We start from the raw sequence: 27865 nt of genomic DNA, 5'->3' as shown, positions 1-27865 counted from the left end.
TCTGCTCATTTGTAGTCCCCTTTTCTGAGGCATTTCTTCTACAGAACAGGAACTTGCAGAAAAACCTGGGCCCCCTCAGACAACCCATTTCTTCAGCCCACCTTGCAGTTACTACAATCAGGAAGCCAAAATCCACAGCGTGAAATAAACTCCAGTGATCAATTTACAACCAATTTGTTCCTGCAAAGACCAGATCAGACCAGTCAGAGCTACCATGGACCCCAGCCCTGAACTTTAAACCACTTTTCTCCTCGTTATAATGTTAAAAAGTCATGCCCAGGTGTGGAGACTTAACATGTAAATAAAACATTCAATGTATGAAGAAGCACGTTCTTTCAACTGTGCCTGCATGCCCAACTTCCTATGTTTCCCTGCCCTTATATATATGCTTAGAAGTCACTCCTTTTCTACCTCAGCCCCTTCAAAAGCTTTCCCCTGCCACTCTCAGGGAGCAGCCTGGTACCTCTCTAACTAAGGCTGTCTTCCTCATGGCCAGGCATGAGCTTGTAATAAACACTATCCACACCATCCTTGGCCTCATGTCTGTTTCTACGTGTGTGAGAGTCAAAGAACTCTGAGGTCAATAACATAATATGTAAAGCAGAAAAGAGAATAAGGCAGATTTGAAGAAGTTATGGCAAACCAAATTCCCAAATCTGGGTCCATAAATCTGCAGAGTGAATAAGGTCAGTGAACCCCAAACATGAAAAACAAGGAAAATCATGCCTACTCACATCACATTGAAACTACTGAAAGCCATAGATAGAGAAATACTGAAAAACCACCAGCAAAAAATAACACATTCTATACAGGAAAACAGTAATTTCAATGACTGAGATTTTCATCAGAAAAAATGAAAGCCAAAAGACAGTGAATGTCATCTTTAAAGTGCTAAATGGAATGGGATAGGCTGGTGATGGGTAGTAAGGAGGGCACGTATTGCATGGCGCACTGGGTGTTATGCGCAACTAATGAATCATCGAACTTTACATCAGAAACCGGGGATGTACTGTATGGTGACTAACATAATATAATAAAAAAACATTAAAAAAATGCAAAAAAAAACCAATAAAGTGCTAAAGGATAAGAATCTTGAAAGAGATCAACCTTGATCTAATTTATATTTATAAAATATCCAACAACTGTAGAGTACACATTGTTTTGAAGTATACATGGTACACTCATCGACATAGAATACAACGTGGGCTGAAAACAACTCTTAAAATTTTTTTAAACATTGACATCATATGGAGTAACGGACACTGACTGGATTTAACCTCCTGTCTAGAAATAACGATGAAAGACAGATAGAAAGAAAGAATAGGGAATGGAAGGGTTGTGTTGGGGGGGGTAGAGGGAGAGAGAGGAAAAGAGAGGGAGAGAAAGAACGTTAAAAACACTGGACATGGGCCAATGAGAAATGATCCCCCTGAGACAGGAGAGAAAGGAGGAATGTCCTAAGATTGCTACAGTTGCTGGAAACCCTAGTGGACTCCTGGTGGAAGGACAGCCTAGTAGACTCTGGGTTGAGAAGATGGAGCGGCTAGTTCTGGGAGACAAAGACACCTACAGTTTACAGGACAGAGTAGTACCAGAGATAGAACTGCACAGAGAACTCAGTGACCTGTGGAGGATCCCCTTTAAAATAGTGATTGGCAAACACATTTGAGAAACTACCTGAGCCTGGGAGAAGAACCACCTGATCCCTACTGCTAAAATAATATCTAGTATATGAAAGACACCTAATAAAAAATGTTGAATGTTGAATGAATTCAAATGTCTATGTGCCTTTTCTAAAACTAAATTATACAATAAATTTAAGTACCATAAAAATCTCTTGCAAAGTGAGGAGGCAATAGAAAATAAAATTTAAGAAAAGACAGGCTTGGGCAAAATATGTAATGCTCAAAGCCACATTATGAAAAATACTTACCTCTTTATATTTTTAGATATCTTCCTAATAAGTCATTTTAATTCATATTATATAAAATGTATTTATGAATATTCATAGCAAGGTATGTTTATAAATGTGCTTGCTTTCTTAAATGAATACTATCCAATAAAGTTACCCATCTTTAAAAAATAGAAATATACAACTGTATCCATATATACAAAAATTCTTTCATTTAATCAATGATGATTTGCTAAGCCCTATTTACTTTTCAAGGCCTTTGATTAACATTTTCAGAATGCCTCTAGACTGACAATAATAAGTCATCTTTTATTTACTTATTTCAAGTAGGCTCCACGCCCAGTGTGGAGCCCAATGCAGGGCTTGAATTCATGACCCAGAGATCAAGACCTGAGCTGAAATCAAGAGTCAAATGCTTAACCAACTGAGCCACCCAGGTACCCCAAACAAGTCTAAAAACAATTCTAAAAATCCCAAGCCCTTATCAACCTTTCAGAACTACTATGTAAAACTGAGAAATGATGACCATTTCAAGCATTACTTAAGAGAATTGTAACAGAAGGAGTTAATTATCTCCTATGGACTAACTTTGAGCCAATAAAAAGTACACTTATATGGAGCTTCTACTATCACATGAAGAATCAGAAGGGATTTATAGGCTTTAACATACTCCTTTCACGAGGTACTTTAGGAACCACTATATAGAAAGTGCTTAGTTTAACAAGTATTAACATTAAATTAAAATTCCCTAATTTTAATTCAAAACTAAAAAGTCACCTTGTTTTTAAAAAAGATTTGTTTAATTTACTTATTTCAGAGAGAAAGAGAAAGAGCGTAAATGGGGGAGAGGGAGACAAGCAGACTCCTGCTGAGCCGGGAGCCTGATGTGGAGCTCAATCCCAGGACTGAGATCATGAGTTGGAGGCTTAACTGACTGAGCCACCCAAGTGCCCCCAAACTAAAAATAATCTTTTATCAGCATATATATCATTGGCATAGTAACCAAAAAAAAAAAAAATTCTGAAAACATTAGACATGTGTATGGTTTTCCATCCAGATAATATCTGATTAAAGTTTGCTTAGATGAACTGAATATATTAAACATATTATACAGAAGTAAAGAAAGTTAGCCTGAAAGATTTTGCATTGTATAAAGTTCACATCAAAGTCTGATTAATCCTATCAGAATTTGCTACAGGGAAAATTGGGTGTATTTCACTTGGTTAAAAACTGAGCTAGATGTCAGGAATGAGTTTTAGTATATACCTTCAATGGTATATAAATGCGCATTTACACAGACTACTAGTGACATTTATTCATCCAACCATTAATAGATAAAGGCTCCTAGCACCAGGGTATTTTGTTACTTTAGGAAATATAATGTTGACAGACCTTACCTATACGGCTTTATCACCTAATAGAAGGAATCAGGAATGCAAATGATCCTAATGAAACATTTATAACTGCTATGAATATGTTACAATATACACAACATTTTAGAAAACCCAATCCAATAATATATAAAAAGTACATTGCGTTCAAATGGTTTCTCCCAAAAATGTAAATAGGATTGGTTTAACATTTGAAATCAACCAATGAAATTCAACATATTAACCAATGAAATACAACATACCATCTCAAAAGATGCAGAAAAAGCATCTGACAAAATTGAAACATTCATTCCTGATAAAAACTCAAAGGAAACCAGGAATAGAAGAAGAATTCTTCAACCTAAAAAGGGCATCTATGAAAAACCTACAGTTAACATCTTGCATAACGGTGAAAGACTGAATGCTCATCTCCCTAAGATCAGGAATAATTGAAGGATATCCACTCTCACCCTTCTATTCAAAATCGTGTCTGGAGGTTCTAACTAAGGTAATAAGATAATAAGGCAAGAATAAGAAATAAAAGGTCTTCAGATTTAAAAGGAAAAACAAAAACTTCATTCATAGACAACATAGCTATGTAGCAAATTTCAAAGAATCTTACAAAAACTAGCTATCTTTGAGTTTAACAAATTGCAGCATACAAATTCAATATTCAAAAAAGAACTGTATTTCTGTACACTATCAGTATAATCTAAACAAAAAAATCCAGTTATTTATAATGGCACCCCCAAACATAAAATGCTTGGGAATAAACCCAACAAAATATATATCTATATGCTGAAAACCATAAAACTGATGAAAGAAATCCAAGAAAAACTAGAGACAGAGAGCTATACTATGTTCAAGGATGGAAGAGTCGATTCTCTACAATGCTGATCTGTAAAGTCCACATAACCCTAATAAAAATCCCAGCTGGAATGTTTTTTTGGTAGAAATAAATAATGACTTCTAAAGTTTATATAGAAAGGGAAAAGAACTAGAATAGCCAAAGCATTCTGAAAAAGAAGAACAAAGGGGGAGGACTCAGTTACTGATTTCAAGACTTACTAGTATAGAGCTATAGAAATCATCGCAGTGTGGTACCGGCAAAAGGACAGGTAGATATAAAGATCAAAGGAACAGAATAGAGATTTGAGAATAGACCTAGTCACATGAGGTCAACTGGTATTTTACAAAGTTACAAAGACAATCCAGGGAAGGAAAACTATCTTTTCAATAAATAGTACTAAGACTATTAGATATCCACATGCAAAGAAAAGAACCTTAACCCACGCTTCACACCATATACAAAATTAAATAAAAAATGGACCATACTTAATTATAAAATCTAAACTATGAAAATTCCAGAAGACAACACAGAAGCAAATCTTTGTGTTTCCTGCTTGGGCAAAAGATATGACACTAAAACCACAATACATAAAGCAAAAAACTGGTAAGTTGGACTGCAATGCATTAGGAACTTCTACTCTACAAAAGACACTGTTAAGAGAATGTAAACATGCCACAAAATGTGAAAAATATTTGCAAATCACATATCTGACAAAGAACTTTTATCCAAAATATATAAAACTCTTTAAATTCAGAAACTGAAGAACAAATAATTCAATTTTTAAAAATGGGAAAACAGGATCTGCAATGGCAAATAAGCACATGAAGAAATGTTCAACAACATTCACCATGAGGGATATTCAGATTAAAACCAGAGTGGGACACCTTTACACACCGAGTGGAATGACCAAAATAAAATAAAAACTAATAATGCCAAGTACTGACAAGGATGTGGAACAACACAATTTCTCATACATTGCTTTTAGGAATGCAAAATGGTCCAGCCACTCTGGGAAACAGTTTGCAGTTTCTCATAAAGTTAAATGTGAAATTATCATATTACCCAGCAATCCAAGTCCTAGGTATTTCCCAAGTGTAAGAAAAACTTATATCCATACAAAATCCTTTTTGACAATGTTTTAATAGTTTGATTCATAATTGTGCAAAACAAAATAATCTAAACACCCTTCAATTAATTGACCCACACAATGGAATATTACTCTGTAGTAAAAAGGGAATAAATTACCAATATAAGCAACAACATGGGTAAATCTCAAAAGCATTACACTAGGTCAAAGAAGCCAGATTCAAAAAGCTACATATTACATGATCCCATTTATATGACACATTAAAAAAGTCAAAACTGTAGGGACAAAAAATAGATCAGTGGTTTCCAGGAGCTAGAAGTGGTAGAAGGGGTTCACTGTTAAGGGGATGGGAAAATTCCGAGGGATGATAAAATTGTTCTACATCTTGATTGTAGGTGTTATTGTGCAACTGTTTGTATTTGTCAAAAATCAAAGAACTTTTACTAAAAATGGTGTGTTTTACTGTATGTACATTAATTTTTTAAATAAAATCATTGTTTGGAAAATAAACAGGCAAGGCATAGACAAGGAAAATATATAAAGTACATATCTGACTTGTATTCAGAATTGACTCTCCGAGTCAATTGTATAAATAATTCCTTTTGAAAATAGGCAACAGATAGGAGAAGATACTTCACAGAAGTATACAGATGACAAATGACTGCATGAAAAGATGCCCAACTTCATGAGTCATCACAGGAATGTGCACTAAGACCAAAAGAAATACAATGGATTGAACAGGATGGCTGAAATTAAACAGAAAAACCCAACAACGCCAAGTGATGTCAAGGAACAAATGGGACTTTCATACATTGCTTGTGGAATACAAAATGGGACAGCCACTTCAGAAAACTTCAGCAGTTTCTTATAAAGTCAAAGCTACACTTAACTATATATAAAACCAACAAATCCCATTCCCAACCATTTAAGAGAAATGAAAATGTTTATACAGACTTGTACTCAAATGTTCATATAATTTTTATTCAGAAAAACCATAAAGTGGAAACAACCTACCTGTCCACCAATTATTGAATGAATAAACAAACTGATCTAGCTATACGATGAAATACTACTCAGCAGTAAAAAGAACTGATGCTCATATAACACTGAGAACAAACCTGAAAAGCACTACACCAAGTCAAAGAGTGCAGACACAAAAGTCTACATACTGTATGGTTCCATTTATATGACACTCCGAAAATAGCGAAACTATAGCAACATAAAGCAGATTAGTGGTTGCTAAGGTCCGAGATGGGGAAAAAAGAACTGACTTCAAAGGAGTACAAGGGGCCTTTCTGGAGTAATGTAAATGGTCTTTATCAAAAATTCTGGTAATATTTAACACAACTGTATACATTTGTCAAAACTCACTGAATTCCATACTAAATATTGGGGGATTTTATCATGTTTAAATTAACCTTTCCTACACTTCCACAGGTTTTCTTCATATCTACAGAACAACTCAAAAATAAAGCAAGCCCAAAAAAATTTTTTTAATTACCTTAAATCCTACTGCCCAGGGACAATAGCCATTATTAGCATTTTCATATACATTACCCAAGATATTTTTCAATGTAACTTTTGGTTCAATTACAACTTTAACTTTTGGTCAAAACTAAAATAGGATCAGATCTTTCACACTGTTCAGAAGCCTCCATTTTTTCAGTTCCAAAATATATCACAAATATATTTGTTTCAATAGATACACTGTATACATTAAAAAAGAAAAACAGATCATGCTATGATTCTCCTAGTTGTAAGTGAACACCAGAATTCTTACTGCATACTGTCTTTTTGTTGCCATTAAATATTTCAACATTTGCAAAACTTGTTTTTATTCCCATATAACTTAATTTAATTCTCAGGTCTTGGATTCTCTAAGGAATGTATTTTCTAGTTTTGCTGAATAAAATCCAAAGAAACCTTTTATAAAAATAGGACAAAATCTTAACTCTTATGGACAAGACAAAAATAACAGTTAACATTAAATAAACATTAAGGAAAGAACTTTTTGGAAGAGAGAGGATTATTTGTTGATTTGTTACCATCAACTCTTTGTAAATTTGGGGGAAGATGCTGTACTCCCACACAAAAAGGGCTACTCTATTTAAACAGTTTTTTTTTTATTATTATGAAAGAAAAAAGAAACCCCAGGGTCTAAAATGTAATGAGTGATCCTATTAGTTCCACCAGACTAAAATCATACAGTCTACGTATGTGGTCTTTTCAGCCACATCTGTCATGAACCATTTTTACATCACAAAATGCAAAATACTGAGCACTGATTTACTAGATGAGACCTGGGAAAGAATTCATCATTTGATTTTCCCCATAAAAGAAAAATTGGCTCATAAGAAGATAGGTGACTGTTCTTTGCAGAGCATACTCAGAACCTACACATTTTAGTATCAAATCATAATAATCTCAGCAACAAAGAGAAAACCATAATGAAATAGAGGATGAAATAAAGTGAAAAACAAAAGAAACCTCAATCATGACTTTCAGAAATTCAAATATTTTGCTTGGCTAGGAAACATGCATTACTTATTAAAATTATAATATGTGTAAATGTATAAAAGTGTTCACCACATAGTAGATGCTCGATAAACGGCACTCATTAATTTTAAGTACTTCATGAAACACATTTTTATTAAGCGTTTTATATACTGATCTGATATTCCTCCTTTCAAAAGCTTTCAGCTACACTAAAATGGCAATTTTACTTAATATAAAATGTATAGTATAGAAGAGTTTTGAATTCATTATTTCTTTGTCTTATTTGAAATGTGCATTAATCACTTTTTGGCAAATTTCTTTACATAGTGTTATTTTACTCTTATCAAAAAAAATTCCAAAACCAGACCTATAATTCCCCTTATAGGAAAAGGTTAGCTATCATTCCAAATTTTTTAATGGCTTAAATTAAGAAATATTAAAGGGTGATTAATAAAAAAAGCTTATTATATAATTGTGCTTTGGATAAATTATTTGCAATGATTCTAAAACCATTGAAAAAACCCCAGCACACTTGATATATAAACAAACATCCAAATCTTATACACTTGTCAGTCTTTCAATAATGAAGTCTGGGGAAAAATAAATTCACAGACACCCAAGTGAATTGGCAACTGTAAGTGACAGAAGCCCTTCTAAATCCTCTGTTTACACTGGGGATTAGTGGAGTAGATTTTGAGTTGCAAACTGAACAGTCCATGGTCAAGGGAACCTGCTCCCTGTCAGCCCGCAGGGCATAAGGACAAAGCATGGTCCTGGTAGGAAGTGACCCATAAACATATTCCTACCCAGGATTTATACAAAGCCAGTCTGCCTCACAGAAACTCCATATGACCATTAACTGGCCTGCATGGCCTGCCAGGAGGCCTAATTACAGGTCTACAGAGCCCAATAACAAAAGCTGAAGGGCTTTAGCCTAGGGATGATCTGCTTTATACTGACTTGAGAGAGTCCATATAGAGGACCCCAAAGAAAGAGGTTTAGCTTTAAAATTCTCCCCAGAGATCCAGCATTGTACTCGAGTCTAGAAAGCCCACATGCAACATACTTCAGCTAGGCTTAAACATACCACCCTCTCGAAATTAACATTCAACTACTGTCTGCTTAACATCTGCTCAAACATGGCAAGTTGCTGTGATATTGTTAGACTCTAGCTGATAGCTTTCTTCTTACTAAATATTATTAAGGATAAATAATAGTCATTCAGATATAAATGTGTAACTGATGCTGAACAAGTAACTTATACTTTTTAAATGCAATTTACTTAATGATTGTCTTTAGGAAGCACTACTTTATCTTTTCGAATTAACACAAAGCCAAAAATCATGTTCGGTATTGGAAATTGGAAGTTAAAGTAACACTATCAATTTCATTTCACATAAAAGCTATTAAATTTTATGTATAATTTCTGAAATTTGAAGAAACCATGTTTGATGAAAAAAAGGTTTAACCAATGCTCAAGTCAATTAAACTATTCATCTGTCTCTTTTAAAAAGCACTACCCTTAATTCTTGATAACTTCTTCTGTTTATGTATGCTGGTAGGAGGAGAATGTTTGGCTCAATGTTTCTTTCTTAATTACCTCATCACTATGGTGATGCCATAAAAAACTATTCCTACTCGCTAACGATTATAGGACACTCCGTTACATGTCAGGTGCTATTCTAAACACTTTATTAATTTATTTAGTTCTCACAAAAACTCTAAAGGTACATATTATTCCCATTTCTTAAATGAAAATACCGAAGTTCAGCAGCCTTTAACAATTCTCCCATGGTTTATGAGTAAATAATGGAGCTGGGAATGGCACCTAAGCCGTCTGACTTGAGAATTTAACCACCGTACTATATTGCCTTTGATATGAATTGCTAACATTTACTGAATACTTACTATGTACCAGGTACTGTTCTAAGTGTTTTACAAATGTTAACTCATTTAAGCTCTGTAACAACCAACCCATTAGTTATGGACTATTAATATCTCCATTTTATAGTTGAGGAAACTAAAGGAGATTACTCACAAAGTTAGTTAGGGAGGCTGAGTATGAATCTAGACTGCCAACATACTATCAAGCAGAAGCCTACATGAGGAAAAAAAGAAGTCTGAAACTATTTATTTTATGAAATGGAAATTAACTTTTTAATCACTTGCTCGTTTTTTAGGTCTGCCCCACATGAAGGCTTTTCTCACAATAAATCAGCCTACTAGTGGAGCCACAGATCAGTGATCAGAAACCTATAGAGCAAAATCTCTGGCTTTAAATCAGGGTAGCAGAATGGTTTTCTATGCTCCCCGGAAACAGTTCAACATTATCATGGCAATCTCCTTTGTAATTCTCAGAATTACAAATATTTACAGTTAGAATGGACTTTGGAAAAGTACTGAGACTTCCAAGATCACATGGCTATGAAGAGAAAGGGTCAGGAACAGGCTTCTAGGTACTTAATGGGTAACTAAGAGAATAAAATCTAAATTTAACATGCAGCAGAAGAACTGGGATGGAATGAGGCATTTACAGCTTATTCCTAAGCCTAGCTCCCTGCCTGGACATAATGTGCGCATGTGTGTGTAACTCCTCTGTGTTTCACAATACTTAACCAGTTTCTATCTCAGCAAGGGTAACTGAAATGTCCCTAGTAAGACTGAAGATCGAAACGTTGTTGATCATAAAAAAGTTACCAGGATTTTTCAAAATTATCAGAAATTCTGCTATTATGAACACTCTAATAGTTAAGGAAAATAACATTTTTTTCTGGTTCAAACTTTAATGTTTTTTAAATTATCAATTAGAAAAAACTCATTTCAGAATCAAAGGCTTGCTTGAGGATAGAGATTATTTTATTGTAAGGTGACTACACCTAACAAAACAAAGTGTGTATTTGGTAATATTTTCTATCATCCTTCTTTCTGCCCAACATAACTCAGGGATTTAAACTATGGATAGAAATAAGAGTCAGAAATCACTGCTTTGGGTTCTGATTCTGTCCCTCACTAGCTATGTGGTCTTTTACAAATCATTTATGTTTTCAGGATATTTGTAAAATGGAGTTAATTAGCTCTCCATGCTGTGATGTGAGTCAAATGATAAAAGATTTATGAACATACTTTAAAAACTATAAAGCAAAACAAAAAGTGTTGTAGACATTATTTAGAAAATGAAGTATTACACAGAGATTTTATGATAAAGGTTATTTACCATTCATGCACTAAAGGAAATTTCTACTTTTTCTTATAATATTAGAGACAGAATTTTAAAGGTTACATGTGTCAATAATTCTCTTAAAAGTAAAACATTAAAAAGATTTTAGAGAAAAATGTGTCTTAACACCATGTTGTAAGAAGTGTCATCTTTTCATACTGATGAAAAATATTTACATTTTAGAAAAATCTCTCATCTAAATTCTGCTTCAGACCTGTGTACACATATGGCATAAGATGATACTGTGTTTTTGCAGAAAACCCCAATATTTGGACTGCTGCTAACACATCAAACAACAGTGAAAGCAAAAATGATGGAGACGAGTCTTTTAAGTAAACGTACTATATCTTCCTTCTTTCTCCTGCGTGAAATTCATGTTTCATTACTTTTATGTCATGCACTACCTTAAAGTTTAAGATTAAAAAGTCAGATTATTGACCAATACCTTCTTTAGAAGCCAGAGAAATTTTTGTGTATTTATTTTAAATGAATCAGTGGTTAGAATGAGCATACCACCATTTAAAAGGTTTAATTTTCGGTTATGTCCAGATTGTTTGTTTCTCCACAATGACTTGTTCACCAAAGATCAATAGCTGGATTCCTATTTGGCATAGTACCACTCTCTATAGGTGCTGTTAAAACTCCTGGGAAAGACTTAGAAGTTTTAGCTCTGGCTCCCGACCTTCATCATGTTTATTATTTCACTGGAAAAATAAGTTCACTCATGAAATAATTAAATATTAGTACCAGCCATATGTGAGTAAATATCAGCATAAATGGTATGCACAGACAAGGACAGAAAGAATTCAAAAAAGAAGGAAAGATTATGTGCTGGAATGGTCACAAAAATCATGTGGAAATCTTATTTGAGATTCATTTTGAAGTGTTTAGAGATGGGAAGAGAAAGGAGGAAATCATTTCTAGAAGAGAAAAAAATCATGAGCAAAGATTCATAGGTAGAAAAGGACAAGTAACTCAAAGAATGATGAGAAGAAGCTCAGAAATGAATTCTAATAAATACAGAAGAATGAGTAACTCAAAGAATAATGAGAAGTTCAGAAATGAATTCTAATAAATACAGAAAAGTCTGTGGATCCACCATACAGAACCTTTGAATCTGAAGTACAAAAGCATAAAATTAATTTTGTAAGCAACTGAGGGCCAGTGACTAATATTGAGCCAAAGTAGTAGCATGACCAAATGGTGGCTGCAAATTACCATCTAGCAGTGGGAATCACAAAAAGCAATATGAAAATAAATGTTTTCTGGTGGCTACCATTTGCCAGGCTCTGGGCTAAACATTTCACATATTATACTTATCTTCACAAAAATCTTATAAGGTAGTTATTATCTTATCCCTTTATAAATGAGTAAATTACGGTAGAGAGAAGTTCCCAAAGCTAAATACTTTCAAATAGGTAATTTCAATGTGTGACATGGTTTAGCTGAAACAATGTGGGGCTATACTTGTATATTGCTGATGAAAATGTAATGTCGCTCAGACACTGGAAAAGTTTGGTGGTTTCTCAAAAAGTTAAACACAGAATTACCAAATGACCCCACAATTACACTTCTAGGTATATACTACCCAAAATTACAAAACAGGTACTCAAACAAGTACATGTATATGCATGTTGATAGCAACACTACTCACAACAGTCAGAAGGTGGAAGTAACCCAAATTTCCATCAATATATGAATGGATTAATAAATGGTGTACATACAATGGAATATTATTCAGCCATAAAAAGATATAAATACTGATGCATGGTACAATGTGGCTATACCTCCAAAACATTATGCTAAGTAAGGAAGTCAGACACACAAGGTCACACGTTGTATGATTCCACTTACACATATCCAGAATAGATAAATCCACAGAAACAGAGGGCAGACTGGTGACTGCAGGGGGTCCAGGGAGTGGAGAGAAACTGCTTCATAGGTAAGAGGTTTTACTTTGGAGTGATGGAAATGTTTTAGAACTAGAGGGAGGTGGTAGTTATATAGCACTGTAAATGTAGTTAATGCCACTGATTTGTTCACTTTAAACAATTACGATTAATTTTATCTTATGTGAATTTCACCTCAACAAATTACTTTTTCAAAAAATAGAGAACTATAGTAAACTAGAAAATATACACATCTGTCATGTTCCATTTTCAAAAAATACCTCTGTTTTGGCTAACCAATAAACATCAAGGTCACAAAGAGTAAGTAGTGTAAGTAGGCTTAGAGCCCTTCCACTTTTCACTACCATCTCCGGAGAAGAGAACTGAAGCAAGAGATCAATTAGGAAGTTATGGATTGACCTTTGGGTGAAATGTTTGGCATCTAGACTAAGGAGATGGCAGTGGTAAAGATAATAAAGGAATAAATATAAAATATACTTCAAAATAAGACCATTTATTCTAGGTGAATCATTGCCTCTTAAGAAGTCACAGATAAAAATTTCAAAGTTTTTCATCTTAATAAATGGGAGAATGGTAAAAGCATTTTTTAAAATGGAAAAAAAAAGAAAGCATGGCACAAAGGGTTAATAAGATTTACTCACTATCATATGGTAAGCCTTTAGCTGAGGTTACAACTTAAAGATTCAGTCATACAAATTTATACAATTCTGCAACCTTCTGTGTCCTGTTGCCATTTGAAAACAACAGAAAAGCGATCTTAGATATAACTTTAACTTCACATCACCTTTGAATTAAAAGTTAAAACAAGAGACATGAAATTTGATTTCAATTGTAATCTGGTAATAGACATGAAAAAAGATTCTATCTAAATCTGAAGATTTAACATAACAAAGTATAAATATGTAAGTTTAATGTATAAAAATATGATCATAACAAATACAATAAAATCTATGACTTCAAATTCATATTTGGTATAATATGCATGATACCCTACAATTACATTTTACTTAATGTTATTTCACTCATACATGTCTTTCGAAATCATACCACTAATAATTGTTGCCAAATTTCCTAAATATATTTTAATTCCAAACCAATAACATTATTAACATTCACTCATAAATCACAACAATGCAATGGTTACATATAAAACTTTCTTTTGGGACCTGAAGTTAGAATACAGGACTACTTAGCTTTAGGATTTCTTTATATAGAAACCCTATCTACCAGATTACAGTAATTATAAAGCTGAAATAAATCCTGTCTCAAGAATCTAACATGCAGCCTTAAATCCTTCCTTGTACTCAATTTGAAGGTACCAAAGTCAAGGATGTTTTCCCTGAGAACCCAAGTAAACTTTCTCCAATGTGACAAAATGGGTGCTACCAGACCTTCCTATCCGGGTACCTTAGGACTAGGCTAGACTTTAACTGCAAGACTTCCAGACTAAGCTCAAGTTCATCTTATTCCCCCTTCCATTATTGATTTGTTTTTAATAATACCATGAACACCTTGTATTCTTTACTGAACGATATCTAGAACTTTGACAATAAGCTCTGTATTTGCTTATACGCTACTCCCTATCCATCCGCCACCTACTTCTCCTCTCCAAGTCCACACGTTCTCACTAAAAGCAGTACTGGATGTTTTCCAAAGGGGTGTAATATGTTATGTCATATTATAAAGCAATATATTCATGGAATTGGCATCAAACAGCTGAGACTTGGTAAAAATGACTAATCAGTGGAAATGTAAAGTAGCGCAGTCCTTTTGCAAAACAATTTAGCAAAAATGCATAAAAAGTCACTCTAAATATTAATACCCTCTAACCTCATAAACTCATTTCTATAGTAATCAATCCCAAGAAAATAATCTAAAATATAGAAAGCATAATTTGTAATAGGATGTATATCATAGTGTTATTGATAAGAGGGAAATGCTGGGGACATGCTAAATAAAGAAGAAAATTATTAAGTAAATAATGCTACATGTAACTAAGGTCTGTGCTTTGCTTATCCAGGGTAACGTAAGTTTTTAATTTGTAAATTGTCATTATATTTTGGATGTTTCTCAAATGCACAGAACCTAGCTCTTTATCCATAACAGAATTTAGAAAGTTAAATTAAAATAATGAGGGGTGACAGCTGGGACCGATATAAGCAAGTTATACACTATGAGGTTTGGAGTGTCAGATCTGGTTTATAATATGCTTCAAAATCATATTAAAAGATAAAGATAACTGTATAAAACTATGAAATGAAATACTTTATAGTTGTATTAATGGAAACAAATATTTCCTGGACTAAGCACTATAAAAATTTTCTTATTTAAAGCAAGAGTTTGTCCATGCTCAAATCATGAACTGGAAATAATTTTTCAAAGCAAAATGCTACTACAGAATCAATGTAGCATTATGTAAATGATAAGAGAATCATACTAACTAGTTTATCTTATAGTATATTTGAATCAAAATATGAAAAACCTGATAGCAAACAAAACTATATACTATGTAGAAACTGCAATTTCTACATAATTAAAGATAAATGAGTAATATTAATACATAAAATATAAATGACTTTTAAAGTAATATGGAGTAGTATAGAGTCTCACAGTCAAAATATTTATCAATTTTTACCCCTTTATTATAAGTTGCTTCTATTAGTGATTTATGAAGCTAGTATATCATGTACACTGATGCTCCCAATCTTTAAACTGTAGACACTCTGGGTAGGAGCTAATCCAAGAAATCGTTGAATCAATATGCACATACATATTTTTCTCATTCGATGAACACTAAAAATACAACCACCATCATCTGGTAGTCTGAAATTACTTTTGATGTGAAAATAGAATTCTCATTTTCCAATTGGAAATCATGAACTCTTTACAGATCTTTAAAAAGTAAATAATTTTAAGAAATATGTACTACTTTGGTGATATTATTCTAACCTTACCTCATGTTTAACCTTGACAACTTATTTAAATAAGTTACATACTGAAGAGCACATTAAGATTCAAAGTAGAATATCAGTACTTAGAAAAGATAACACTGATCTTTTACGTTTTTGGAAAAGGTAAAATATTTAATATCTACATTTATCTAGGCATTATATGTAAAATCAAAGTCATTGCATTACTGTATCATTGAAAAACAAAACATACACTATTTTAAGATTAGATGGTATCCAGAACAGTCCAATGAGTTAGTCCAATGCTACTGGAGAAATTACTACATTACATTTACCTTTTATTTAGAACAATGAAAACGTTGATTTAAACTCACACTTTATACAGAAGTTAAATCAAAATAGATCATAGTCTCCAATGTAAAAGTATAAAACTTTTAGAAGAAAACGTAGGAGGAGATTTTCATGATGTGACATGGGGTTAGGTAAAGAATTCTTAAACATGCCACCAAAAGCACAGTCCATAAAAGACAAAAAATCAATAAATTGGACTTCATCAAAATTGAAACTAAACTGAAGCCAATTTTATAAATAAAAAGGTAAAGAATGACCTTTTAGCATTACACTGTAGCAATAAATATTTCCTATAAAATACGGCCATACATATAACTTAAACTTCATAAACTTGTGAAGATATATGAAAATAGGTGTTTTTTCTTTGACCCACCTGTACGCATGTTAGGATTTATTTAGTACTTTTTCATTTAAATAAATTATGAACACTTACCAGCAGCTTCAAGAACGAGCTGTAGTCTGGCTTTGGCCTGTTCAGCCGGTGGCTAAAAATCAACCATAAAAGACATTTACAGGTCAGTTTTAATGTAGAGAGCTTTAAATTAATGTAGTATGCAAATATCAGAAAACTTAGAGGACTTTATCACATCAATATTAATATCCAGCCACATCTTAACAAAATTCTATCACAGCAGCTCTACCAATCTACTCTCTCACCACAGTAATCAAATCACACTTTTCATTAAGATGATGCAATAAATTTCTTTTTTTCTTTCTTTCCCTTTCTTTCTTTCTTTCTTTCTTTCTTTCTTTCTTTCTTTTTCTTTCTTTTTCTTTCTTTCTTTTCACTGCAAAACGTTTTGTTTACTATCCAGCATCAATCGGCAATAGCCTAAATCAGCACCCAAATCAGTACCAACAGCAATAGCGTAAAAACTGCAATTTAATAATGAGGTAAAACCCACACTGTATATTAACAACATATCATCAAGTTGTTATTTTTTTGCATATGAAAGGTGTAATGTGACCTATTAGAATTTAAGTAGTAATTTGACCTCCAATACTTCAGGCAAGTCATATCCTAAAACGAAATATTTTCTGCTTTCCTAACTATTTGAAAGGGGCAACTGTGATGAAGATAGAACACAAGGTGAGTTAATGTGCTTTCAATTCCTCCTAAACATCCTAAAATTGTTTTCTCAGTGGACCTTGATTCAATACAGTTGATAATGTTGAAATTAAACTACTTTCCTACCAGTGACCTTATTCTGAGATTTTCAGATAATGTGTTGATGGTATCCAAGCCATAGGCCATAACATGGATTGTATCAAAGTTACGGATTTTTATGAAAGACTTCTTAAAAACTGTTTTTAATACTTAAGACTGTACTTCACTCTCCATTTATAAAGATGTCAGCAGGTGATTAAATAACCTCGTTTAAATAAGATAACATCATTTGAGAATTAACATTTTATAAATTTTACTATTTCTGTGTGAAAAATGGTTTGAATGAAAAGAATTAATAACTGGACATAGAAAGAAGATGTACAAGAAAGGTTTAAGAATTTGAACTGTGCTTCTGAATAAACTGTAAGAAACAGGATGGAAGAGTAGTAGTTAAGACAGGAAGAAAGACCGAGAGTCTTTCATATCCTAGAACAAGGGTTAACGAACTATGGCCCTAGACCAGTGACCTAGTTTTGTAAATAAGTTTTATTGGAACAGCCATGCCCATTTGTTTACATACTGTCTATGGATGCTTTGTGCTCAGTCCAACAACAGCAAGGTCAATTTCTTGTGGCAGGAAACTTCCGGCCAGCAAAGCCTAAAATATTTACTATCCGGACCTTTAAGGAAACGTTTGCAGATCTTGCCACAGAAGAGAGACTCGGCAGAATCTGAAACAGCACTGTGAGGAGAGGAGATCTGCACTCTTCAAGCGATACACTTGATGATGAACTGGAAGAGACGCGACTGGAGGTGAGGGCTCGGTCAGAAAGCAATTAAAGAATTCCAGGTGAGAGATGATGAGAGCCTGAGGTGGAGCAGCGGTGGTAAGGCTGGACAGAAAGAACTAGATTTGAGAAATACTTACGTGGTAACATGAAAGGACTGACTGCATAGGACAGAAGGAGGAGCTGACAAGCTTAAAAACAGTACATTACGTCATGTTTGTAGAGAAAATGTACACAAGCAAGTTTTATAAAGTTACAAAGTACTGAAAATATGTAACCTCAAGTTAAGATACCACAGCAAAAGAGGAATAGAAGACTGTGAATACAACCCTCTAAGAGTTATAAACTAAACTGCCTAAGGGGGCCAAGCAGTAAATACAAACATTTATGATGATAAAAGGGAAATGACATTTGGCCTCAGTATCAGAAAGCACAGAAAGCGTGCAGAACAGTGCAGCACGGGGGCGAGCTCAAGGGAGGAGCTGAGACTCAGCACCAACTCACTGCTGTCATACAGAAATGCAAACTCAGGGCTGGACATTTCTTGATTTTTCATGAGACTTTAAGTTTCCATAAAGACCAATACTGTGTGAGACAAACAGTACTTCTAAGAGCCAGGTTCAATCTCAAAACAGACAATTTGTGACCTCTGCCATCTACTTAACACACACAGTAGAAACGTGATACTTTGTGCAATACAACATAACTAGAATGACATGAAGGAAATGATATTCTGACTAGCAGATCCCAAGCAAGCTAAGAATTATGAAGCATACATTTCAGAGTGTCCTAGGAAGCAGTGTTCTTTGACAGAAAAATGCTAAGACACTTTACCGGTTATTTCATGGGAAAGTTCCATGCATTTCATTAGAAAGATTATTTTTAACAATTAAGAAATACTTAAAACATAGAAAAATATGCAGGATGATGAGTACCCACATCAAAAAAAATTAACAATATTGTTAAAGTCTCCTACCCTATAAAATCTCCCTCCGTGGCAGTTCTCACCCTCCTCCATTTATAACCACTGTCTTGAAAATATGGTAATTCCCATTCCTAAAGAAAGATGATTGATGTTTCTGATAAAAACACCTGTTAAGACATATTTATATTTTCACTAATTTCTCTAACAATCTATAATATAGGATTCATATTCAAAGACAAAGAAAACCAGAGCAGTATACTAACTTGCTTCCACGAGTAAATGACAGACTTAAATTAAAGACCTTCTGACTCCAAATTTCAGGATCCTTATAACTAAATCACTAGGACAGTCATGAAGTCAAAGCAATTAATTCCATAGATATAAAAGCATAAGGATGAGTTTTTAATTCTGTTCAAAAGAAAAATCTGTCCAAAATAATACATCTGTCCCAGCAGATGAAATACGATGACATTCTAAATACATTTGCCTATACAAATATAACTTGCTAAACTTTAGCAATACAGGGGAGAACTTCAACTATGGGGAGAAATACATTGTTGGACTCACCAGACTTTTAAAATTTGTATTTTATAAATATTTTTACTCATAAATATTTAACATTTTTCAGACATTTTTCTTAGATAGGGTATCAAATGTGAATGTTCTCTCACTTTTTGTTCATTTGCAAATATCTTTCTTTTACCTTTACTAGTGAATGGAATGGATATGGGATTGCAGTCTCTATCACTCACCTGCCTCTCAAATTCTTTCCAAGGGCTCCCCTACATTGATTCAACCTTGAGTCTGTCCCAGAAGCAGGAAAGCATCACAACAGGTCTCGTGGCTGAGAACCTCCAGGTACCATCTACCTATCTGCATCGGCAGCTGCTTGGCTCTGAAGTAGATGAGTAGGAGTTGGGAGCAGGAAAGAGGCAGTCTGATTTCTGCTGCCATCATTCTATTTGCTATCTATAGTTACTTTTCAAGAAAAGATTAAGGAGAAAGAAGAAACAGAATACAGAGCTAAAAGAACAATTTATGCTAATTCATTTTTAGTTAGGTATCACCATACTAGCTGGCTTAGAATGAAAATACCTTTAAGAGCTCGAGCCACCCTATGACCCAGCCATTGCACTGCTGGGTATCTACCCCAAAGATACAGACGTAGTGAAGAGAAGGGCCATATGCACCCCAATGTTCATAGCAGCATTGTCCACAATAGCTAAATTGTGGAAGGAGCCGAGATGCCCTTCAACAGATGACTAGATTAAGAAGATGTGGTCCATATATACAATGGAATATTACTCAGCTATCAAAAAGAACGATTTCTCAACATTTGCTGCAACATGGACGGCACTGGAGGAGATAATGCTAAGTGAAATAAGTCAAGCAGAGAAAGACAATTATATGGTTTCTCTCATCTATGGAACATAAGAACTAGGAAGATCAGTAGGGGAAGAAAGGGATAAAGAAGGGGGGGTAATCAGAAAGGGGAATGAAGCATGAGAGACTATGGACTATGAGAAACAAACTGAGGGCCACAGAGGGGAGGGGGGTGGGGGAATGGGATAGGCTGGTGATGGGTAGTAAGGAGGGCACGTATTGCATGGTGCACTGGGTGTTATACGCAACTAATGAATCATCGAACTTTACATCAGAAACCAGGGATGTACTGTATGGTGACTAACATAATATAATAAAAAAAATTTTAAAAAACCAGGGATGTACTGTATGGTGACTAACTAATGTAATAAAAAAATATTATTATAATAAAAAAAAAGAAAAAAATAAGGGCTCGAGTGCCAAAATTTCTGATGCTTTAGCTATTTTAGAGTGTATTACACTTCAGGGATTCGTATGAATTCCATCTAAAATTGGTAAATGGTACTAATGTTATTCAGAACCAGAAATTAAACCTTATTCAATAAATAAGAATATAATACCAAATAGAAATGCATGTAATACAATTTCTTAATATAAGAACTGTAAAATGAGGACATAATTAAGAACATAATGTCACAATTATATTGTGTGAAGCAAACTTGTGGATAAAAAATTATATTCCATTAAAAAATAATATTCCTTATATCAAAATTAGTAGTGTATAATTAAACAAATATCACCAAAACTGAATTATAGAGAATATAACTGGTGTCCCCTCAAAAAAATTTAGCATTAACATTAACAGAACAGTAAGAACAGTATGAACTTACACTAGAAGTCTTTAAAGGCTATACTAAAGTTAAAATATTATTATGTTATATGGTATGATACCCAAAAAGTAAATTAGTAGATAATGTACCATAATTTTAACTCATTTAAAGAAAACTATACTTCTCCTAGAAATTCTTATCATATAGGGCTTAAAATTTCTAAATTAATAGTGGTCTTCTGGCTGGGGGAGAAGCGATTGGTAGTCTTTCTATTGCCATGGATTCTCCAGAGCTGCTCTGCTCCTCCCTTTCCTCTCCTTGGTAGCCAGTATACTTACTTAACTCCATTTGTAAGCCCTAGTGTTATAGAAGAGTATCTGCTTTCTTAAGAAGAAACAAATGCTCTTGAGATGAAACTAAAAGATAAGTCAGTCTCCCAATGGCTTGTGGATGTGACTATCTTCAATGTCTAGATTTGTTTTCTTAACTTTGGATTTACTCTTAATTTACTTATTTATTTAGGATTTTATTTCTTTATTTGACAGAGAGAGGCAGCGAGAGAGGGAACACAAGCAGGGGGAGTCGGAGAGGGAGAAGCAGGCTCCTTGCCAAGCAGGGAGCCTGATGCGGGACTCAATCCCAGGATGCTGGGATCATGATCTGAGCCGAAGGCAGGCGCTTAACAACTGAGCCACCCAGACGTCCCTAGTTTTACTCTTATTTAGTCCAATCCCCTGAGTTCTTTATAGACAACATGTCTAGAATCTCCAAAGAGTGCCAAAACTAACATTCAAAACCAGCACAACACTTTGAGCCACAACTACATACATACTCCATACAAGAAGCAGAGAAGAAAGCGTATCTTTACATAAACCAGTTTATACACTAAACTATTTAAACTCTTTGTTCACCCTTCTCATTTCCGTTCATGTTCAGCTCCCAGAAGCCCTGACCACCCTGTGGAAATCCCGAGAGTTGATGAAACAATAGCCATTCCAGCTGCCAACAACACTTTTGGGGGTTGTTAAGAACAGGGAAGTGAAAAGTCTGAAAGAAAGACTGTGGCTGAGCTAAAAGAGTACTCCAACTTGGAAAATAAGTTAAATGAGCAACATTATGCAAAATCAAAATTAAGATTGGATTAAATAATTTTCAGCTCTCTCTCTCAATTTCAAATAATCATATGTCTTTATACACAAAATGTATAGAGAGAGGTTTCTGGAAAGATGGTAAATATATGTTTAACTTTTAAGGAAATAACCAAACTGTCTCCAAAGTAGTTCTATATTCCCACAAGCAATGTATAGAGTTTCAGTTGCTTCACATCCTAGTCACGACTTAATATAACCAGGCTTTTCAAAATTTCAATATTCTAAAGTTGTTTTAAGCTCATGGTGGTTTTAATCAATGTTTCCCTAATGATTAATGGTGGTGAGCACTTTTTCATGTGCTCATTATCTGTAATTTTCCTCAGAAAAATGGATTTTCAAATTTTTTGCCAAATTTTCACTGGATTGTGTTTTTTTTAATTGATTAATTAATTGTCTCCAAGATTTTATTAAAATTCAAGTTAGTTAACATACAGTATAGTATTAGTTTCAGGAGTAGAACCTAGTGATTCATCACTTACATAATACACCCAGTGCTCATCACAAGTGTCCTTCTTAATGCCCATCACCCATTTAACCCATCCCCTCATGCTCCTCCCTTCCAGCAACCCTGTTTGTTCTCTAGAGTTAAGCCTTTTATGGTTTGCCTCCCTGTTTTTATCTTATTTTATTTTTACTTCCCTTCCCCTCCCCTATATTCATCTGTTTTGTTTCTTAAATTCTACATATGAGTGAAATCATATGGTATTTGACTTTCTCTGACTTATTTTGCTTAGCATAATACACTCTCTTCCATCCACATCATTGCAAATGGCAAGATTTTTTTCTTTTCGATTGCTGAGTAAAATCCATTGTATATATATATACCACATGTTTACCCACTCATCAGTGAATGGACATTTTGGCTCTTTCCGTACTTTGCCTATTGTTGATAGTGCTGCTACATTGGGGTGTATGTACCCTATGAATCAGTATTTTTGTTGGACTGTTTTCTTATTGAGTTTTCAGAATTCTTAATTATAGTGAAAGTAATGTTTCATACATGAGGTTTGCATATTACTTATACATCTGCACACACACAAACTAAATTATATATTTATGTTTATATTCTGAATAAAGCTCTCCGCCCCCATTGAGTGGGTTGTTTTTTCATTAAGAGTATCTTTCAAAGAAGTGGAAGTTCTTAATTTTCATGAAGTCCAATTCATCAATTTCATTTTTTATGAATCATGCTTTTGTGGTGTTATATATAAGAAATCTTTACCTAACCACAATTCATAGAGATCTGTCCTATGTTTATACCTAGAAGTTTAATAGTTTATGTTTACATTTAACCTAATTAATTTCTATGTAGTGCAACACTGAAAAACCTTCAAAAATTTTTTGATATATTGCTATGCAATTGTTTTAGCATTATTTGTAGAAAAAAAATATTTTCCATGCAATTGTTTTTGTACCTTTGTTAAAAATCAATTGGAGATAGACTTTTAGACTCTCTGAGAGTCTTAATACAAACACCACACTATCTTGATTACTATAATTTCATATTAGCTCTTGAAATAGGTAGAATTAAAAAAAACACTTTTTTTAACATTTTCACAGTAATTTTGGCTCTTCTAGCTCTTTTGCATCCCCTATTTTAGAATAAGCTAATCAATTTGTAGCCTACCACCCCCCCCCCAAAAAAAGCCTGCTAGGATTTTGCATGGGATTGCATTGAATCTACATGTCAAATTGGAAGAAAAGACATCTTACTTAACAGTACTACTTATTTATTTAACAATACTAAGTTTTAGCCTGGTATATAATCTTTTCCATTATTTTTGGCTCTTGGGCTTTATATCTGAAGTGTGTGTGTGTGTGTGTGTGTGTGTGTGTGTGTGTGTGTGTAACAGGCAGCACATAGTGGATCTTTTTAAAAAATATTTATTTATTTAAATTCAATTAGCCAATATAGGGTACATCAATAGTTTTTGATGCAGTGTTCAATGATTGATTACTTGTGTGTAACACCCAGTGCTCATCACATCACATGCCCTCCCTAATGCCCATAACCCAGTTACCCCTTCCCCCCATTCACCTTCCCTTCAACAATCCTCAGTTTGTTTCCCAGAGTCAAGAGTCTGTCATGATTTGTCTCCCTCTCTGACCTCCTCCCATTCAGTTTCCCTCCCTTTCCCCAAAATCCTTTGCACTATTTCTTATGTTCCACATACGAGTGAAGCCATATAATTGTCTTTCTCTGACTGACTTATTTCACTTAGTATAATACCCTCCAGTTCCATCCATATCGATGTAAATGATAGGCATCCATCCTTTCTGATGGCAGAGTAATATTCCATTGTATATATTGTTTTAAGATTTATTTATTTGAGAGAGAGCAAGTGAGTGCAAGTGGGGGAGGGGCAGAGGGAGAGAATCTCAAGCCTATTCCCTGCGGAGCGGAGCCCAAAGTAGCTTGATCTCAGGACCCTGAGATCATGACCTGAGCCAAAATTACAGAGTCAGATGCTAAACCAACTGAGCGACCCAGGCACCCCTGGATCTTGCTTTTTTATGCAATCCGAAAAACTTTTAATTGGCATGTTTAGACCAACTTACACTTAATAGCCACATGCTATTTGTTTTCTATTTGTCCCATCTACTCTTCGTTCCCTTTTTCTTCTTTTATGCCTTCTCTTAGATAGAGCATTTTTATAATTCCACTTTATATTCTTTGTTGGCTTATTGGCTGAAACTCTTTTTGCGGTATTTTGGTTGTTGCTTTAGAGTTTATAATATACATTTTCAATTTATCACTCTATCTTCATTATATTATTTCATATATACTATAAAAACCTTCCAATAGTACACTTGCATTTCTCCCGTCCCAGCGTCTGTATTGTCATTGCTGTCATATATTATAAACTCTGTAACACACCACGTTGTTTTAAACAGTTACCTTTTAAAGAGTTCTATTTACTCATGCAATTACCATCCCCAGTACTCTCCATTCTTTTATGTCAACCCAGTATCTGAAAAGGCTTCCTTTGGCCATCTCCTGTAGTCCCTGAGTTTTGGTGCTAAATTCTTTCCATTTTGTGTGTCTTAAAAAAAAAAGCTTCATTTTGGCCTTCATTTTTGAAAGATATTCTTCCTGGAGGAATTCCAGGCTTATACATTTTTTCTACCATTATTTTAAAGTTGTTCCTTTACTGTCTTGTACTTTGCATTGTCTCTCATGAGAAATCTGCTTTCATAGCTATCTCTGTTCCCTCATATGTAATGATTATTTTTTTCTCTTACATAATAACAATTAGTATTTATTTTTACTCTTTTGTTTTTAAGATTTTCTTCTCATAACTGCTATCAAACAGTCTGATTATGATATGCCTTGGTGTGGTTTTCTTCCTATTTCCTGTGCTTGGGGCTTGTTCAGCTTCTTGAAACTACTTAGTTTTTATCAAATTTGGGGATATTGTGGTCATTATTTCTTCAATTATATTATTCTGTTGCCCCCTATTCATACTTTTCCTTTCAGGATTCCAGTCACAAGTATATTGTGTATTTGGCTGCCTAATATTGTTACCACAGCTCACAAATGCTCTTTTTTGTTTTTTTGTTTTTTTTTTAATTTTTTTTCCCTCTCTGGTTCCATTTTGGATAGTTTCTTTTGTTATGTCTTTTAGTTCATTACCCATATTCTGCAGTGTATCACATCCATTAATATCATCCAGTGTATCTTTCACCACAGACATTTTATGTCTAGAATTTTGACTGCTTTTATAGCTTTCATGTCTCTACTTAATATGTTCCGTTTTTTTAGTAGCTCTCTAACCATATGCAATATAGTTATAATAGTTCTATTAATGTCCTTGTCAACTAATTCTAGGTTGGTTTCAACTGATTGATTTTGGTCCCTACTATGTTACATTTTCTTGATCTTTTTGTATGCATGGTACTTTTGGACAAAATGTCAGACATGATTTTATTTTGTTGTATGCTGGATATTTTTGTATTCCTATAGTCTTGGTCTTTGTTCCAGGACACAGTTAAACTACTTGGAAGCAGTTTGATCCTTTCAGTTCCCTACTTTGTTAGGCAGCACCAGAACAGCTTTAAGTCTGTCATTAATTCTTTCCCACTATTAAGACTTCCTTAGTACTTGATCAGAAGCACCGTGAATTATGAGGTTTTCCACACTGCGTGTTGGGAGGAGGCACTGTTCCCAACTCTGTGTAGTGGCAGGCAATTTCCTCTAATCACTTCAAATAGTTCTTTTCCAAGCCTTGGATACTTTCCTCACATGCATGTACTAATGAATAGTCTGCTGAATACTTGAAGGAAACCCTCGGCAGATATTCCATAGCTCACTCCTCTCTGGTAACCTGCCCTGTGATTTCTAGGGCCTTTGGCCTCCCTGGTATCACAATTCCATCTTCTCAACTGAAGGAGACTACCAGGTTCGGCCTAAGTCATCCCTTCCTGTGATGTGACCTGGAAACTTTCTCTGGGCCTCAAGCTGAAGCAATTGAAGGGCACACCTCATTCTTCCCTCCCTCTCGAAATCACTGTCCTTCACGTTTTATGTCCATTGTCTTGAGAGTTGTTTTCTCTAATAATTTGACCAGTTTTTTAGTTCTTTCAGGTGGGAGGATAAATCTGATCCCTGTTTCTTCATCTTCACTGGAATAGAAAGCCTATTAATTCTTTTAATACTGACGCAACCTTGTGAGGTAAAGTTACTTGTCCAAAGTCACACAGCCATTTTTCTAATGACTGTTAATAAAAATGCATTATATATGCAGATAAATCAATAAACTCCCCTTCTCTGGACAACATCTATTTCCTTTTCTGGGCTAATCTCTTCTTTCAAAGCTTGGTTGAAGAGGCATCATCTCCTGAAAACCCCATCAGTGTCAGCTTGTTTTCTCCCTAGCCCTTCATGATGGTTACAGCTCTCTGCTCTATGTTCCTATAGACCCTGGGAACACATGTATCAGCACATTTTCAGTATAATTACTGATTTTGTTGCCTATCTTTCCTTCTTTGAAGGCTATCAGCCTCTTGAAGACAATAACCGTCATACATCTTTGTATCATTAGCACCTAGAATACTGCCTGGAATACACTCATATTTGAAATAAAACTTCCTTGTAAAATTTAAAATCCCCATAAAAGTATACACATTAATTTGAAATATTAATTTCATTGAATTCTGTCTATTAGGAAGAATTTGCCAAATTCGAATAGCTGATCTTTGAGAGGATGATAATGGTATTGGGGAAATTAAAACAACCACAAAATCTGCATATATTTTTAACAAACCTATTTGAGAATAGATTGACAATTCTTAAAGTGATCACAGGTGTTCCAAATATGTAAGTCATAACTTCTATGTGCCATATCCTCCTAGCCAACATGACAGACACTCCTAAGAAAGCATAAGCCACCTGAAAAAAAAACCCTAACATCTTTTTTGAAAAAGCAGTTGTTATTTATTGTATGCTTATAACATTCCAGACTCTATGCTAAGCACATATATAAGATATATATGATATAAGATATAAGCTATATATCTCATTTAACAAAATTCTCATAACAATCCTGACAAAGCAGGTACTTTTAATGCTATTTTTTAGATGAAGAATAAATTATTACCTTAAGTCACAAAGATGGTAAGGTAGCAAAACTTGAATTTT

The 27865-nt window shown here is 34.1% G+C and overlaps 1 protein-coding gene across 1 annotated transcript in view; it reads right to left on the bottom strand.

The window, feature by feature from the left end:
• Positions 1-27865, bottom strand: part of RSRC1 (arginine and serine rich coiled-coil 1) — a 409375-nt gene that overhangs the window by 146454 nt on the left and 235056 nt on the right. Inside the window, exon 7 of the mRNA XM_087870329.1 lies at positions 16536-16587. Coding sequence (XP_087726455.1) covers positions 16536-16587 — 52 coding nt within the window. The remainder of the gene's footprint in view (positions 1-16535; positions 16588-27865) is intronic.

The sequence above is a fragment of the Ursus americanus genome, chromosome 20, assembly GCF_024610735.1.
Source record: "Ursus americanus isolate L20-20 chromosome 20, mUrsAme1.1.p, whole genome shotgun sequence".
Lineage (NCBI taxonomy): Eukaryota > Metazoa > Chordata > Mammalia > Carnivora > Ursidae > Ursus > Ursus americanus.
Note: the sequence above shows the minus strand (reverse complement) of the source record. Positions and strands in the feature narration are given on the sequence as shown.